At 36.1% G+C, this 15007-nt stretch overlaps 1 protein-coding gene and 1 long non-coding RNA gene across 2 annotated transcripts; both read right to left on the reverse strand.

Annotated features, from left to right (window-relative positions):
- Positions 1-3494: 3494 nt before the first annotated feature.
- On the reverse strand, positions 3495-5310 carry LOC145101318 (2-oxoglutarate (2OG) and Fe(II)-dependent oxygenase superfamily protein). The gene is made up of 7 exons (XM_079038516.1): positions 5157-5310; positions 4920-5046; positions 4686-4834; positions 4514-4609; positions 4363-4413; positions 3907-4278; positions 3495-3819 (listed from the first exon to the last, which is right to left on the reverse strand). Exons 1-7 carry the CDS (start codon positions 5268-5270, stop codon positions 3514-3516), a joined length of 1215 nt encoding a protein of 404 aa, XP_078894642.1. The 5' UTR covers positions 5271-5310; the 3' UTR covers positions 3495-3513.
- A 2849-nt stretch (positions 5311-8159) lies between these two features.
- LOC145100048 (uncharacterized) lies at positions 8160-10159 on the reverse strand. The gene is made up of 3 exons (XR_013704789.1): positions 9983-10159; positions 9562-9630; positions 8160-8950 (listed from the first exon to the last, which is right to left on the reverse strand). It is a non-coding gene; the product is annotated as an uncharacterized LOC145100048 (long non-coding RNA).
- Between the last annotated feature and the right edge of the window lie 4848 nt (positions 10160-15007).

Here is a 15007-nt window from a genome sequence, read left to right on the forward strand (position 1 = left end):
AACACCACTCAAGGTATACCTTTTTTCATTCATATTATTACTACAAGTTTGGAATTATGTTTTTTTTTTGGAATACCGTCCTTTTAAACAAATAGTGTAGGGGGACTGTTCTCGGTAGTGTAAGGAATTATTATAATTGCTTTATGAAATGTAGTGCGATTTTTTTAGAACAGGGAGTTATTATATATGTCTGGGATTAAACCTATGACATCCTTGTTGGAAATACTTTGTTAGACACCTTGTTAGCCAAGTAAACTAACCCCAACTTGTGTGCAAATTATTTAATATACAAGAAAAACGGGTCCTCCGGTTCCAATTGGTTTGTATATCTTTTTTTTCTTCTTCATTTTCGATTATATTTTATTGTGTCAGGTTAAGGATTGTTAAGTTTAATCAGTTTTACGAGGAATGCAATAGATGAACTTTAGTATCATTGTTTGTTTGTTTGTGTTTTTTTTTTTTTTTGAAATGATTGAAGATTTTTCTGTTTTAATTGATGAAAAAAAATGTTTGTCATCAGCATAAGTTTATATTATCTATGTGTGTGGATTATGAAGATGGGGAAAAATTATCATTTATTTTTTTCATTTTAAATTCTGTTCATATATTCATGTGAGCACAAAGTCTATTTCGAACTATAACTAGGTTCTACAAAAGATGCATTGAGATTTTGATCTACATTGATCTATTTCTAGGTCATCCAAAATGCATTGTCATATCATCATTACATTTTTCATACAACTCTATCAAAAAATTTCTACAATGTATTAAACTCTACAAATTTAAGAATTAAAAGTGTTTGATTTTTACAATTAAAGAGTTCAATGACCATTTAACTTATTATCCATTGAACGTCAACATGACATTTCACAATAGTAGAGTTTAATCAATTAAATATCAATTAAACATGTCATCTCATTCAAACATCTTATTAAACCATGTATTAGGGATGCTCGATGCTTTAGGAACGATTTAGGTTTTACAACTTATAGATTTCATAAAAATATCAAAAGTGACACAATATTTGTTGACAATCAACTTTTATTTTTCCTACAAACTAAAACAAACAAACATGAACAAAATATTTTGTTAAAGGCACGAACATGAACAACAAAATGTTGGTGATTTTATATTAGGGGTGAGCATTTGGACCGGTGAACCGGACCGGACCGGACCGTTTTTTTGGACCCCCGGGCCGGTTCTCGGTTCTAAGATTTCTCGCCGGTCCGGTCCGGTTTTTACCAGGTTTAGAATCGGTTGGACATGATTAAGATTTTTGTGACGTTTTTTAAACACACATAACTCATTCGTTTTAAGTCGGATTGACATGCGGTTTTTTCCAACATTTAGTTTACAGTTTGTAGATGAATTTAAACTATAATTTTGTTTATTTTGGTATTATATTTACCGTGTTTCAATCCTTCAAAGTAGAGCTATCAAAGCTGAAAAAATTCAGCTTTTCAGCAACATTTTGTAAGCTGTGACGTTTTTTAAACACCCATAACTCATTCATTTTAAGTCGGATTGACCTTCGATTTTTTCCAACATTTAGTTTACAGTTTGTAGATGAGTTTAGACTATAATTTTGTTTATTTTGGTATTATATTCACTGAGTTACAATCCTTCAAAGTAGAGCTATCAAAGTTGAAAAAATTTAGCTTTTTAACAAGATTTTATAATCTGACGTTTTTTAAACACCCATAACTCATTCGTTTTAAGTCGGATTGACCTACGGTTTTTTCCAAAATTTAGTTTACAATTTGTAGATGAATTTAGACTATAATTTTGTTTATTTTGGTATTATATTCATTGAGTTACAATCCTTCAATGTAGAGCTATCAAAGCTGAAATATTTCAGCTTTTTAGTATTATTTTATATTATAATTCCGAGTCCGCATTTAGCACTTGTGGTAGAGTTGTAAGTGAGTATCAAACTAGTTTATCGACATTGATAGTTGAAGCTTTGTTATGCACCCAAGATTGGGTGATAAAGTTTACAAATCCGATAGTTGACAACGTTGATGACATCTTGAACGATGATGATATAGCTTTGGGTAAAAAAATTACAATCTTTATTCTTTTTTTATACAATTATTACTTTTTATTAAATACTAACAACATTTTCATTTGTGTTTATGTAGAGATTGCACAAGCTTTAAATATGTTACATATGGATGACAATGATATGGGGAAGAGGCCAATGAAAGATTAGATTATGAGTTTATGAAATTTGTTAGTTTGATTGATTTTAAAGTTTAAACTATGATTTTTGTTGTTACGGTAATACTTTTGTATGTTTGTCTTAAAATTGTTTAACTTTTGTTGGTGAACTTGATTTATATGTTAGTTGCTTTTATTTGGAAAACTAATTTTTGCAAATTGCAAGTTATAATATTATACATCAATGTAGATTAGTTAGGCGTGAAACGGAAATATATTAATTTTGCAAGTTATAATATTATACATCAATGTAGATTACTTATTATACTCTAAGCAATTAAAGTTGTACCGGTCCAAACGGGTCCAAAAACCGGAAAACCTAGACCTGGACCCGGACACGGACACAACTCATCCGGTCCGGTCCATGGTCCACAAAATTCTCCATAACCGGTCCGGTCCGGGCCGGTCCAAATGCTCACCCCTATTTTATATCATCAATATTATTTAAATGTAATAAATTAAATTTGTTGACCAAAAGTGATATTGTTGAATATTGAACAAATTTGGATGGTGTAGGAGTGCACACTTGTTCAAGTTTTTCAAGATTCAAAGTACACTGTTATTTAGGGGTGAAGCCCCTAAACGAACGGGGGTCTGGGGCAGCGCCCCTAACTGCCCCTAACTGGGGTCGAAAGTTGACATTTTTTCCTTGAGATCCGTTTAATGACATGTTTGGTAGTTTTTTATGACAGTTTTCAAGAATCATACAACCGTTTTGGTCATTTTTCTGGTACATCTTTTGAAGAACATTTCACATACATTCTCTGATTTCGTATCTCTGACTTTCATCTAATTGAGGGTTCGGTCTGTACCATTGAAATACTTCAATTTGATAGTGATTCACGACTTTCAGAGAATCCAAACAATCTGTTCATCCCCTTTTTCTAACACAAAACTTATTTTTTTAGAATGGCTTACACATGCACCCACTAACTCTACTCTAAAATCTACATCTTTCACATCAAGGCTTGAACTCTAAAGGTTGAAGGACACTTATTCATCGACTTGTTAAGGGCCAAAGACCATTTGTTTATCTATTTGTGTTTGTTTATTTGCTCAGTTCACTTAAACAAACAAACATGAACATACCCTTGTTCTTGTTTGCTCGATTTGTTTACAACCCAAATTATATTCAACTTTTATGAAAATGCATTAGTGTTAATTTCTATTAAAAACTTGATTTTGATATCATTAAGTAGGATTTATGTTTCTTATTTGCTATGATATTTTAACATCACTTCTAATCAAAGATTGTCTTTAGTAGAACAACAAAATTAATCAAGCAACTAAGTCTCATTCATAGAAAATAGATTGGTTTGCAATCCAATCTGGTAGTCTAAAAACCAAATTATCCCATAAATTACTCGTATATGCTTCCCATAAATCAACCACATCACAAAAACTCACCCAATCATGTTCCACACTCCCACCACCATTAAAGATCACCTCTGCTAAATCTTCATCCTTCAAACTTTCAACCTTCAAAAGGCGAATTTCCTCCCTTTGTGACATAGAAACCTGAACTACATTCATAGCTTCCATTTTGAATTCTGATCTCTTCAACTCTGTGGGACCCTTCCAATGGTAAAACTGAACCACCTATTAAAAATTTACAAAAAATATTGGTAAAATTGATTTGGTTATCAACAGTGTTCAGATATTTAAATAATAGTCAAACATTTTCACCTGAAGCAGATGTAATATGTTTGAGAATTCCTTGTCAAACAAATCATTTCCTTTTACCAAATGTAAAGGTTCAAGCAGTATGTCAGAGAAATCCATGGACGATTTTACCCTTGCATCTTTACAACAAAACTGGTATCCTAAAACATGTAGTCTTCCACATCTTATATCAAATCCTGATTGGTATTTTAAAGATTCTTCAGGTGGAAACCAGTACATGTTCTGTGAGGCTGGAAATGGAAGGTAGGGTTTTGAATAGGTGTCAGAAGAATTGCATGGATGTTTAGTTAGAGATGAAATCAGTTTAACATCTTCATCATGAGATTTATCACGGGTAAACCATAATGTTAGAGTCAGTCTTTCACCATTTGTAATCTGCAATTAACAAAATTAAGTCTTTCTATCTTTTTAAATAATATTGTCAAAGTGATTTACAGTTTATGAAGTTTATAAAGATACCTCTTCGACAGAATGAACATTTCGGGTGTCAGCAGTGTATATTAGAACATCCTAATGAAGTTAGAAGAAGTAGCAGAAAGCCATTCGACATAAGAATAAGAAGAAGAAGAAGAAGAAGAGAATGTATATAGTAACAGAAGTATAAACTTACACCAGCCATGGGGACGAATGTTGCAGGGTTGCCATCTTGGAAGTGAAAGAGACCACCATTAAAATCGACGCCATAACTATTCAAATAACATACTGCCTTAAGAAAAGTTGAATACCACGATTAGAGTGATGATGAGCATTAATTACACAATTGAAGAATGAAATTTGTGTACCGCATAATCACGTTGCTTGAGATATGGTCTGTTATCGTCGCTATGCCACCCGATGCTTGCACCTTTGCACCAACTGATCAAACCAGTGAATTCGATGAACAGCTCATATTCACAACCGAAGAAGTCTTCCACTTTCTCTTTGAGTTTCTCTGTGATTCACCAAAACAAGATAACTGTTATTAGTATTACCAACTAGTTTTTTCACTAATTACAAAAACAAATCGAGTCCGTTACCTCGAATGGGGAGAAAGGGAAGAATCAAATGAGGAGAGTTGGTGGCAATGAGATGAGAAAGTGTAGTCGAAAACACATTCTCTCTGTACCCGATTGTGCTGCAGCTCTTGTGTATGAATTCAAGCTCCTGTAAGTCAATGGATTTATATGTGAAGCCCTAATTGAAAATTAATAACCATGAACAGGGAAATAGTATTTGTCAAGAGTGCCGGTAGAATGTCGTGAATGGAGACGAACCTTGCAGAGATCAGGGGAGAGAAAGTCGTGGAGGATGAGACGCGGATGTTCAGAGTCCGCCATTGAATTAGATGTACCGGTGGCGGTGGGGGAATGAATTCCGGCGGAGGACATAGTTTAATTCTTTTTGTTGTGATATAAAGACCCCTAATCATTTGTATAATAACACTCTGCCCCTTTACATTTTCCCCCCTACTCATAGTCGTTGCCGTTGCCGTTGCCGTTGCCATATCACCCGACCTTTTTAGCTAGACTCATCAACATTTTTTAATCGGGATAATAGTAATTTAATAGCTTAATATTGTAATGAACTTTTTTGATTTTGTTATCTTACCGGTATTTTATGGGTTTACTAGTTACGATTTTACATGACATCATTTGTCTCGATGTAAAAGAAAACAAAATGTTCAATGATAGAATTCAAACTCATGATCTCATGAACAAAGGCACAAGCTTTACCACCAAGCCAAGGTGTAATTTTGTAATTGATCCTTGACCAATACTCCTATGTAATTTATACATTCTATTAGGGAATATATATATATATATATATATATATATATATATATATATATATATATATATATATATATATATATATATATATATATATCTTTTAAGAAATAGGGTTATACAGCCATTGTTTTTTAAATTGACGCCACTTTTTGTTCATACGTGTTTTTCACGGTAGAAACTTTAACTACAAAGCTAGCTAAAAGCAAACAAAAAAGAATAACGTAGTTCAAAATTACATGACCGGGTTATTGGTACGCGGCCAATGACATCGGACTGGACTTAGTCATATAAACCGTGCGTCGTCACCAGTTATGGTTGACCTTAGTATTTCTATGACAAGGCCATTTAAAAGCAAAAGCTACAATAGTATAAAAAATGGAAGCTTTTCTATATTGTTGATGCCGGAAAACTATGGTGTTTGTAAGACCACAAAACCCCAAGAAGTGTCGAAAATACCGATTCCAAGAATTTTCGTTTCAATTGGACCACCATATGCAACCAATCCATTGAAATATATATATATATATATATATATATATATATATATATATATATATATATATATATATATATATATATATATATATGTGACGTTTGAAAAATAAGGATTATCCATGTCTATCCAAACACACATTATTTGTCATATCTCACGAGCCAAATCACAACGAAGAATAAATGATAGACACCTTCTAAATGAATAGATCAATAGGATACAAAGTTGAGTCAATGTCAATCCCTCTTTTATCCAAGTTCACTGGAGTAGGAAGACGATCAAAAACTAACGGCCAAACAAAAATGTTAATCTTTATAGGAACAAACCTATTCCACCTAGTAAGTATGTCAATAGATGGGAAAACCACATTATCGATCTGATGTCGCACTGATACAGTTGTGAACTTACCCGACGACTCCAAATTACACCTCTATCTACCCAAAGAATCGGTGATGGTGACCTCCACTAGCAAAGACATCAAAGCAAAGCGTTGAATACTCTCTTCACCACCCCGAATATCATGTCTCTAAGAAAATCTCCAATTCTGCATAAACCAAAAGTATTAAACAACTGTATTTTTATTGTCCGTAAGAGCAAACAATCTAGGAAAATGTTTTTTAAAAAAGGGTTCGTTTCCACACCACAAATATGTTTAAAATTTTGAATCTGTCTAATCCACCCACTTCTAGCATGGCCTCTATCAAATCACCCAGCAAACCATAACAAGCTTTAATCACTCTAACCCAAAGAGAGTTATAATCATTAAAAAAAAACGTCACCTCCAGTTATATAACAAAGAAAAATTAAAAGAGGACAAACTCCCAACATCTAAGCCCCCATTACCTCTAGAGTTTAAAATAACATTCCACTTTACTCAACACAACTTTCGTTTATGTGGTTCTGCACCCCAAAAGATCTAGCCTTGATGGACTCCTTAGCAACACCAACTGAAAGTCTAAACAACGACATGTAGTAAATCCTTAAACTCCTAAGAATCGACTTAAGCAAAGTAAGACAACCCCATATGGAAAGCATTAAAAAGAGTTAGAATCATTAAATAAAACGCCACCTCTACTTCTATTATAATAAATGAAGATTCATTTTTTCACACTCAATCAATCATGAATTTTGACAATTGTCATTTTATTATATTTTTAAAATAAATAATATCCACATGTCAATTTCTGATTTTTTTCAAATTTTAAAATTTAAAAGCCACATAATGCTTATAATTATATATATAAACTAGGTGTAACACCCGTGTGTTACACGGGTTTTGATCAAGGTTTAAACACGGGTGTTCGATACCTGTCTATTGTGCTATGTTATTTACAACAAGATACAATGCCTTAGGTAGAAAGTAGTTATATTGGTAGGATAAACTGTTGCGTAATTATCTACCCTAATAAATGAAGGTTTTTTTGCCACTTGTCATACTCTCATTCAATTTGTCGCATGTAATTTTATGGTAATTTTACATTAATTTTTATTCCACTTGTCATTTTATGGTTTTTCTATTTTATTAAATGTCAAATATTATTTAAATCTAATAATAAATGTATATCAATTTCATTAATGGACTTTCCTTCTAATTTCAAAATTACTAAATTAAAGTTTCATTAATTTCCTTTATTTATTTATTTAAATTATTTGTTTAAATTTAAAAAAGAAAAAAAACACTTTAATTTTTATAATTCAATATTTTTCTCACTTTTCTTATAAATTCAAACTTCTCAAATATTTTAAATTTTATATTATTTTTTTTTAAATAAACTCATGTAATACATGAGTCTCATACCTAGTCTGTTATTTAATAATTGTCAATACTACGCAGAAATCGAAGTAAATACATATATTATTTAAGTAAAGAAGGATAAAACCTAAATTAAACATGCAACAAAATCTGTGATTTGAAGCAAATACATATATTTATAAGTTTTTAAAATGTTATGGGTGGAATTGTTTGTTTAAACAAATATTTCTAGAGGCATTAGCATTATATTGAGAAACATATGTTAAAATGGCCAAGAGATTTTACATGTTTTACAAATAAAACGAATAACATGTTATTTTCCTTTTTTATGTCGGCTATATAACGCGCGTACAAAGGGAACTCGAAATGGATATATAAGACATGCCAAAACTTTGAAAAAAAAATTTCAGAGCTTCTTCTTTCTTTTTGAACATCTCTGGAGCTTATTCTATAAAGGCGTTTTCTTCCATTTCTTGGTCCTTTACAATATTTTTCATAATTTTGCAGATGTTAATCATGTTATGGAGTGGTAGTTGGCATGCTAATGGATGCTATACCTCCATCTTCAGCTTCGGTGACTCCCTAACAGACACCGGTAACTTAAAACAAGTGGCCTCCATAACCGACGAGTTCTTTCCTTTTCTTCAGCCGCCTTACGGTGAAACCTTCTTTCATAAAACCACTGGTCGTTGCTCAGATGGCCGACTAATCATTGATTTTCTAGGTAACTCCTCTGTGACATCCCCAAAATCACGTGCAGAAAAGACCGGTTTGTTTATGCTTTGTTTAAAAATCAGAGTTACATTTTAAATGAAAGTGTTGCGGAATTCGTCCCAAAACAAAAATATGATAAATATTTATCAAAAGCATTTCCATAGAAATGTATTTCATTAAAAGACTCGGGATGTCATGTTCGTACAGATCAAAAGCATAAACAGTACAATATAAGCCTTACTACATTATTTCATATCTACAGGCCTATATCCGTAATCCCTCGTCCAAAACATCACACCTATGCTCATGCGCCACTACCTGTAATACATAAAACTGAGTGGGTCAGGCTTGGGAGCCTGGTGAGCACATAGGGTTTTCAACCCACAATAAATAAGTTTATTAATTTCATCGATCAACAATAACCCGATTACCCGTTCCCGTTATCCTCACTTTACGTCCCTAAACACCTATCATAAGGGACCTAGCCTAAGGATCATCATCGGGACGGACACTACTGCTAAGGGGATTCCTCAGCAATAAATGTCCTAAAGGCAACCATGTGGGGGATGGAGTACACCGGTGAACATATCGTTCACAAACACCTACAGGTTGCGAGCCTGCTAGTGTTCCACTGGACTGTCTAGAAGAGTCCGTGGTCGTCATCCATACTCCGCTAGATGACAGAATCAACAACATCAACATCGAGGCCTCTCATCATTTTATCACACATCACCTATTGCATCTACCCATGTTTTACCCCAACATTTTCGTAGATATAAAATACATATACAGTTTAAATCATTGAAAACATGTATAACAACGTTCATCTAGCATAGATAGCAAGTATTCAGATAATATGCACACATAGCATGTAATTTATATAAAATACTTCATATCTATGTGTAAGTTGAAAGTAACTATGCACTCACTTGTTAAGGTGATGATTCCAAAATCGGGCAGCACTTGCTTCTAACGATTCTATTTTCCTTCGACGAAACCTAGCATTATTATCGCTAAATTTTAGTCTAATATTTACCGTGACCAACTATTAGTCTTAGTATTATTATTATTATATAAGCGTTAAACAATATTTTCCAACCACTATGTACAGACAGGGGCCAGACATAAAACACCGAAGGGCAGGACCATTTTGGCATATAGCACTTCTGAAATCCAACAACCCTATGCGGCCCTTTAAACCAGATTCCCCGTACCGCGAGTAGTTAAAAAAAAATATTATAACGACACTTATATAAGTTATAATAATAGCTCAAATATTTATTATAAGTTCATAATAACAATACTAATTTTAAATATAAGCTATATTAAAATAAGGTAAGCATAACTTACTTACAAGGGGGTTTTAGCTAGGAGTCGGGCTCTGCAGGGGCAGGATTTCGTCGCTGAATCTTTCTAAGAAAGATTCATGCAGCGCTTCAGCGCTCACCTTACTATACTAAGCTACAGAAAGAGAAATCGAATCACGAGGGACCGAAATGCTCGGGGGATAAGGAGAGAAAGACTCTTGAATCAAGAGAATGGTGCAAGAAATATGAGAGCCCAAGGCTCTTATTTATACTAATTGAATTTTCAAAAACTACCCTCCATAATTACTTAATGACCTTTTAGTTATATAAACAACTAAACACCCCTCTATAATACTATTATAAATGGATTTAATGATATTTGTACTAAACTAATGTCGAAAGAACTCAACATTAGTCTTATAATGACCGCATCGTCGATACCTTTCTAATGATATATACATATGTATATATATATATATATATATATATATATATATATATATATGTGTGTGTGTGTGTGTGTGTACGTATACATGATTTATACTTTATTTTAATACGTAAATATGCTATTATAATTTGTAACTCATTCATACGAACTCCGTTTTTGACGTTCTTTATATCCACGCGTAGGTGAAGACGTACTCTACAACTTTCGTTTAGACTCCGTCGGCTAAATTTGACTTTATTTTTAAAGTTATATTTTTAACAAGCCGGGACAGGATTGGTCTGTTTAAAATCTCATAACTTCTTCATACGAAGTCAGATTTGGGCGTTCTTTTTATCGATGTTCTTAGTTTAACATATTCTACGACTTTCGTTTAGATCACTAAGGCTAAATCTCGCTCTATCGTAAATTCACTATTCACGCTTCCCGGTATCGTGCCGGTTCTGTCGTGAAACTTCGACGGGTCATAACTTCTTCGTTATAACTCGGATTTCGGCGTTCCTTATATGCACGGAAACCTTGAGACATATTCTACAACTTTATGTAGAGATATCGGGATTATCTCACACTTTAATTTTGACGCTCATTTTTATTCTTTATTAATTATACATTTATAATTAAATAATAAACACATATAATTCACATAATACTCAAATATTTCATCTTTATTACTTCAAAAAGAGTTACAAGAGTTGACCTAGACTATTACATTGACAAAAATGCTTAGCCCTGAAACCCGGGCGTTACAATTCTCTCCCCTTAGGATGATTCCGTCCCGGAATCATGCATCAGCAAACAGATGTGGATAGCGACTCATCATGTCATCCTCTGTTTCCCAAGTGAGATTCGGCCCATTCGAATGTTTCCATCGGACTAGCACCAAGTCGACCATCTTGCGTCGTAACTTTTTAGTCTTACTGTCAACAATTGCCTCAGGCTCTTCGATCAACCTTTTATTTTCATCCATCCTTAACTCTGAGATTGGAATTATGTCGGGAACATCTCCCGTGAATTTCCTCAAATAACACACATGGAAGGTGTTATGAATACCATTGAGTTCTTCGGGCAATTCCAGCTTGTAAGCTTGGTTCCCTATCTTCTGAAGAACTTTGAACGGTCCAATAAACCTTGGACTCAACTTTCCTCGTTTCCCAAATCGTATAAGTCCCTTCCACGGTGAGACTTTAAGCAAAACGGAATCCCCAACTTCGAAATTTATCGGTCGTCTTTTCTTGTCAGCATAGCTCTTCTGACGATCCTGGGCTGCTAACATCCTTTCCCTAATCACCTTCAACTTCTCAGCAGTCTCATGGACTATCTCGGGGCCCATAAACTGCTTCTCTCTGGCTTCAAGCCAACAAGACGGCGTATGACACTTCTGCCCATACAAGGCTTGATAAGGAGCCATCTTGATGCTCGAGTGAAAACTATTGTTGTAGGAAAATTCTACCAGAGGTAAGTGCTCGTCCCAATTCCCTTGGAATTCGAGGGTACATGCTCTCAGCATATCTTCCAGCGTCTGAATCGTTCTTTCGCTCTGACCATCAGTTTGCGGATGATAAGCAGTACTCAAACACAACTTTGTACCTAACTCCTCTTGTAGACTCCTCCAAAACCTTAACGTGAAACGACTATCACGATCTGGTACAATCGTAAGAGGGACACCGTGAAGTCTTACAATTTCCTTCACGTAAGCATTTGCGAGCTTATCCATAGACCAGTTCTCGTTGGCTGCTATGAAGTGTGCACTCTTGGTGAAACGATCCACGACTACCCAAATCATGTCGTGACCGTTCTTCGTCCTGGGCAGTTTAGTCACAAAATCTATGGTGATGTCTTCCCATTTACCCATGGGTACAGGTAAAGGTTCCAAACTCCCATACGGTTTCTGATGTTGTGCCTTAACCCTCGCACATGTTACGCACTCGGCCACATACTTCGCAACATCGAGCTTCATCGTCGGCCACCAGTAGTAGGGTTTTAGGTCCCTATACATTTTAGTGCTACCGGGATGAATCGAGTACATGGTCTTGTGTGCTTCTTCCATTAGAAGATCTCTTATTCCTCCCGTCTTAGGTACCGAAATTCGATTTTGGAATACCTTCAGTCCTCGACTGTTTGTACCAAACACTAACGTTCTTCCCAAACGTTCTTCCTTTCAGTCATTTTTCTCTAAAGCTTCTTCTTGAGCTTTCCTGATACTTTCCACAATCGTCGAGACGACTTCAATTCTTAACGCTCTTGGCCTTTTCCTTTCCAGATTGACTTTCCGACTGAGAGCATCAGCAACAATATTTGCTTTACCTGGGTGGTAAAGTATCTCACAGTCGTAGTCCTTGAGAAGTTCTAGCCAGCGTCGTTGCCTCATGTTCAACTCCTTCTGATTAAAGAGATACTGGAGACTCTTAGGATCAGTGAAGAGCTTGCACTTCATGCCGTAGAGGTAATGCCTCCATATCTTTAAGGCAAAAACTACCGTTGCCAACTCCAGATCATGAGTGGGGTAGTTCTTTTCGTGCTCTTTCAATTGTCGAGATGCGTATGCTATCACCTTTTCTCTTTGGGTCAGAACACAACCCAACCCGACTCCAGAAGCGTCACTATAAACCGCGAAATCTTCGACTCCATCGGGTAGAGAAAGTATCGGTGCTTCACATAACTTCTTCTTTAGCTTCTCGAATGCCTCATCGTGTTTCTCACTCCACGTATACGTAGCTCCTTTATGAGTCAAAGCTGTTAATGGAGCAACTATCGAAGAAAAGCCTTGGATAAATCGTCGATAATATCCGGCTAATCCTAGAAAGCTTCGAATCTCCGTGGGACTCTTTGGACGTTCCCACTTCATTACAGCCTCGATCTTTGCGGGGTCAACCATTATTCCCTCCTAGTTAACAACATGACCCAAGAATTGGACTTCCCGTATCCAAAAGTCGCATTTGGAGAACTTTGCAAAAAGCTTCTCCTTCTTCAACACTTCTAATACTTCCTGTAGATGCTTGCCATGCTCCTCTTGGCTTTTCGAGTAGAAGAGAATGTCGTCGATGAACACTATCACGGATTTATCGAGGAATGGTTTACAAACCCTATTCATCAAATCCATGAATGCTGCGGGAGCATTGGTTAGCCCGAATGACATAACCAAGAACTCGTAGTGTCCATATCTCGTTCTGAATGCAGTCTTCTCAATATCCTGCTTTCTCACCTTTAGCTGATGATATCCTGACCTAAGATCGATCTTTGAGAAGTAGCTCGAACCTTGCAGCTGATCGAATAGGTCATCAATCCTCGGCAATGGATACTTGTTCTTCACCGTTGCCTTATTCAACTCTCGGTAGTCTATACACATTCTCATACTCCCGTCCTTCTTCTTCACGAATAACACCGGAGCTCCCCAGGGTGATGAACTAGGTCGAATAAAACCGTTGTCCAACAGCTCCTGAAGTTGCGTCATGAGCTCTTTCATCTCCGTCGGTGCTAATCGGTAAGGTGCCTTTGTTATCGGTGTTGTTCCTGGTAACAAGTCTATACGAAACTCCACTTGTCTATCAGGTGGTAATCCGGGAAGATCTTCGGGAAAGACTTCCGGATAATCACACACAACCGGTATATTCTGCACCTCTTTCTTCTCCTTCTTGGCATCGATTATGAATGCCAAGTATGATGCACATCCTTTGGACAAACATTTCCTGGCTTTCATCAGGGAGATGATTCCAGAATTCACTCTGCGTTTGTCCCCATACACCATAAATGATTCTTTTCCGGGTGGGTTTACCTTTACTATCTTCTTCCGGCATTGAATCTCAGCATCGTTGGCGCTAAGCCAATCCATACCCAAAACGATGTCGAAACCGTTTAACTCTATGGGTAATAGCTCTTCGTGGAATTCGTTTCCGTTTAGGTCAATGACGATGTTCCTAATACGATTACTAACAGGTACGAATTTGCCACTGGCAACTTCTACAATCAGGGCATTATCTAGTTTTTCTACAGGCAATGCTAATTTCCCACCAAATTTATGCGACACAAAGGAGTAGTTGGCTCCGGAATCAAATAGTATATTTGCAGGCAAACCATTTACAAGAAAGGTACCTGAAGCGACGTCTGCTGCCTCCTTTGCAGCCTCGAGCGTCATCTGGAAGGCTCTCGCCTTCGGCTTCGGTGGTATGTTGGGTCTTCCTGTCTCCTTCTTCTTCGGGCAGTCCTTCAAAATGTGCCCTTCTTCATTGCACCCACAACAGGCTTTCTGGTTGAGGGTGCATTCATTGGCGTAGTGCCCAGGCTTTCCGCACTTGTAACAAGTGACCCCTCCGTCACACTTCCCAGAGTGCTTCTTCTTGCACTTGTCACACCACTTCGCTTCTGATCCTCCTCCCCTCGAACCAGACTTCGAGAATCTACTCTTCTTGTTGGACTTCGAGGATCCATTGAACTTCCGTTTCTCACCAACCTCAGCCCTCTCCAGACCTCTTTCCTTTTGTTGGGTCTCCACGTTCTTAGCTGCTCGAACAGCTGATTTCAGAGTGGTTGCCATCTTGACTGTTGGGCCAAAGTCAGCCGGCAGTCCGTTTGCGAATTTCTCAATTTTGGAAAGTTCGGTTGGCACTAGGTATGAAAACAACTTCA

This window comes from Lactuca serriola, chromosome 4 (assembly GCF_051521515.1).
Source record: "Lactuca serriola cultivar US96UC23 chromosome 4, Lser_US96UC23_V15, whole genome shotgun sequence".
Lineage (NCBI taxonomy): Eukaryota > Viridiplantae > Streptophyta > Magnoliopsida > Asterales > Asteraceae > Lactuca > Lactuca serriola.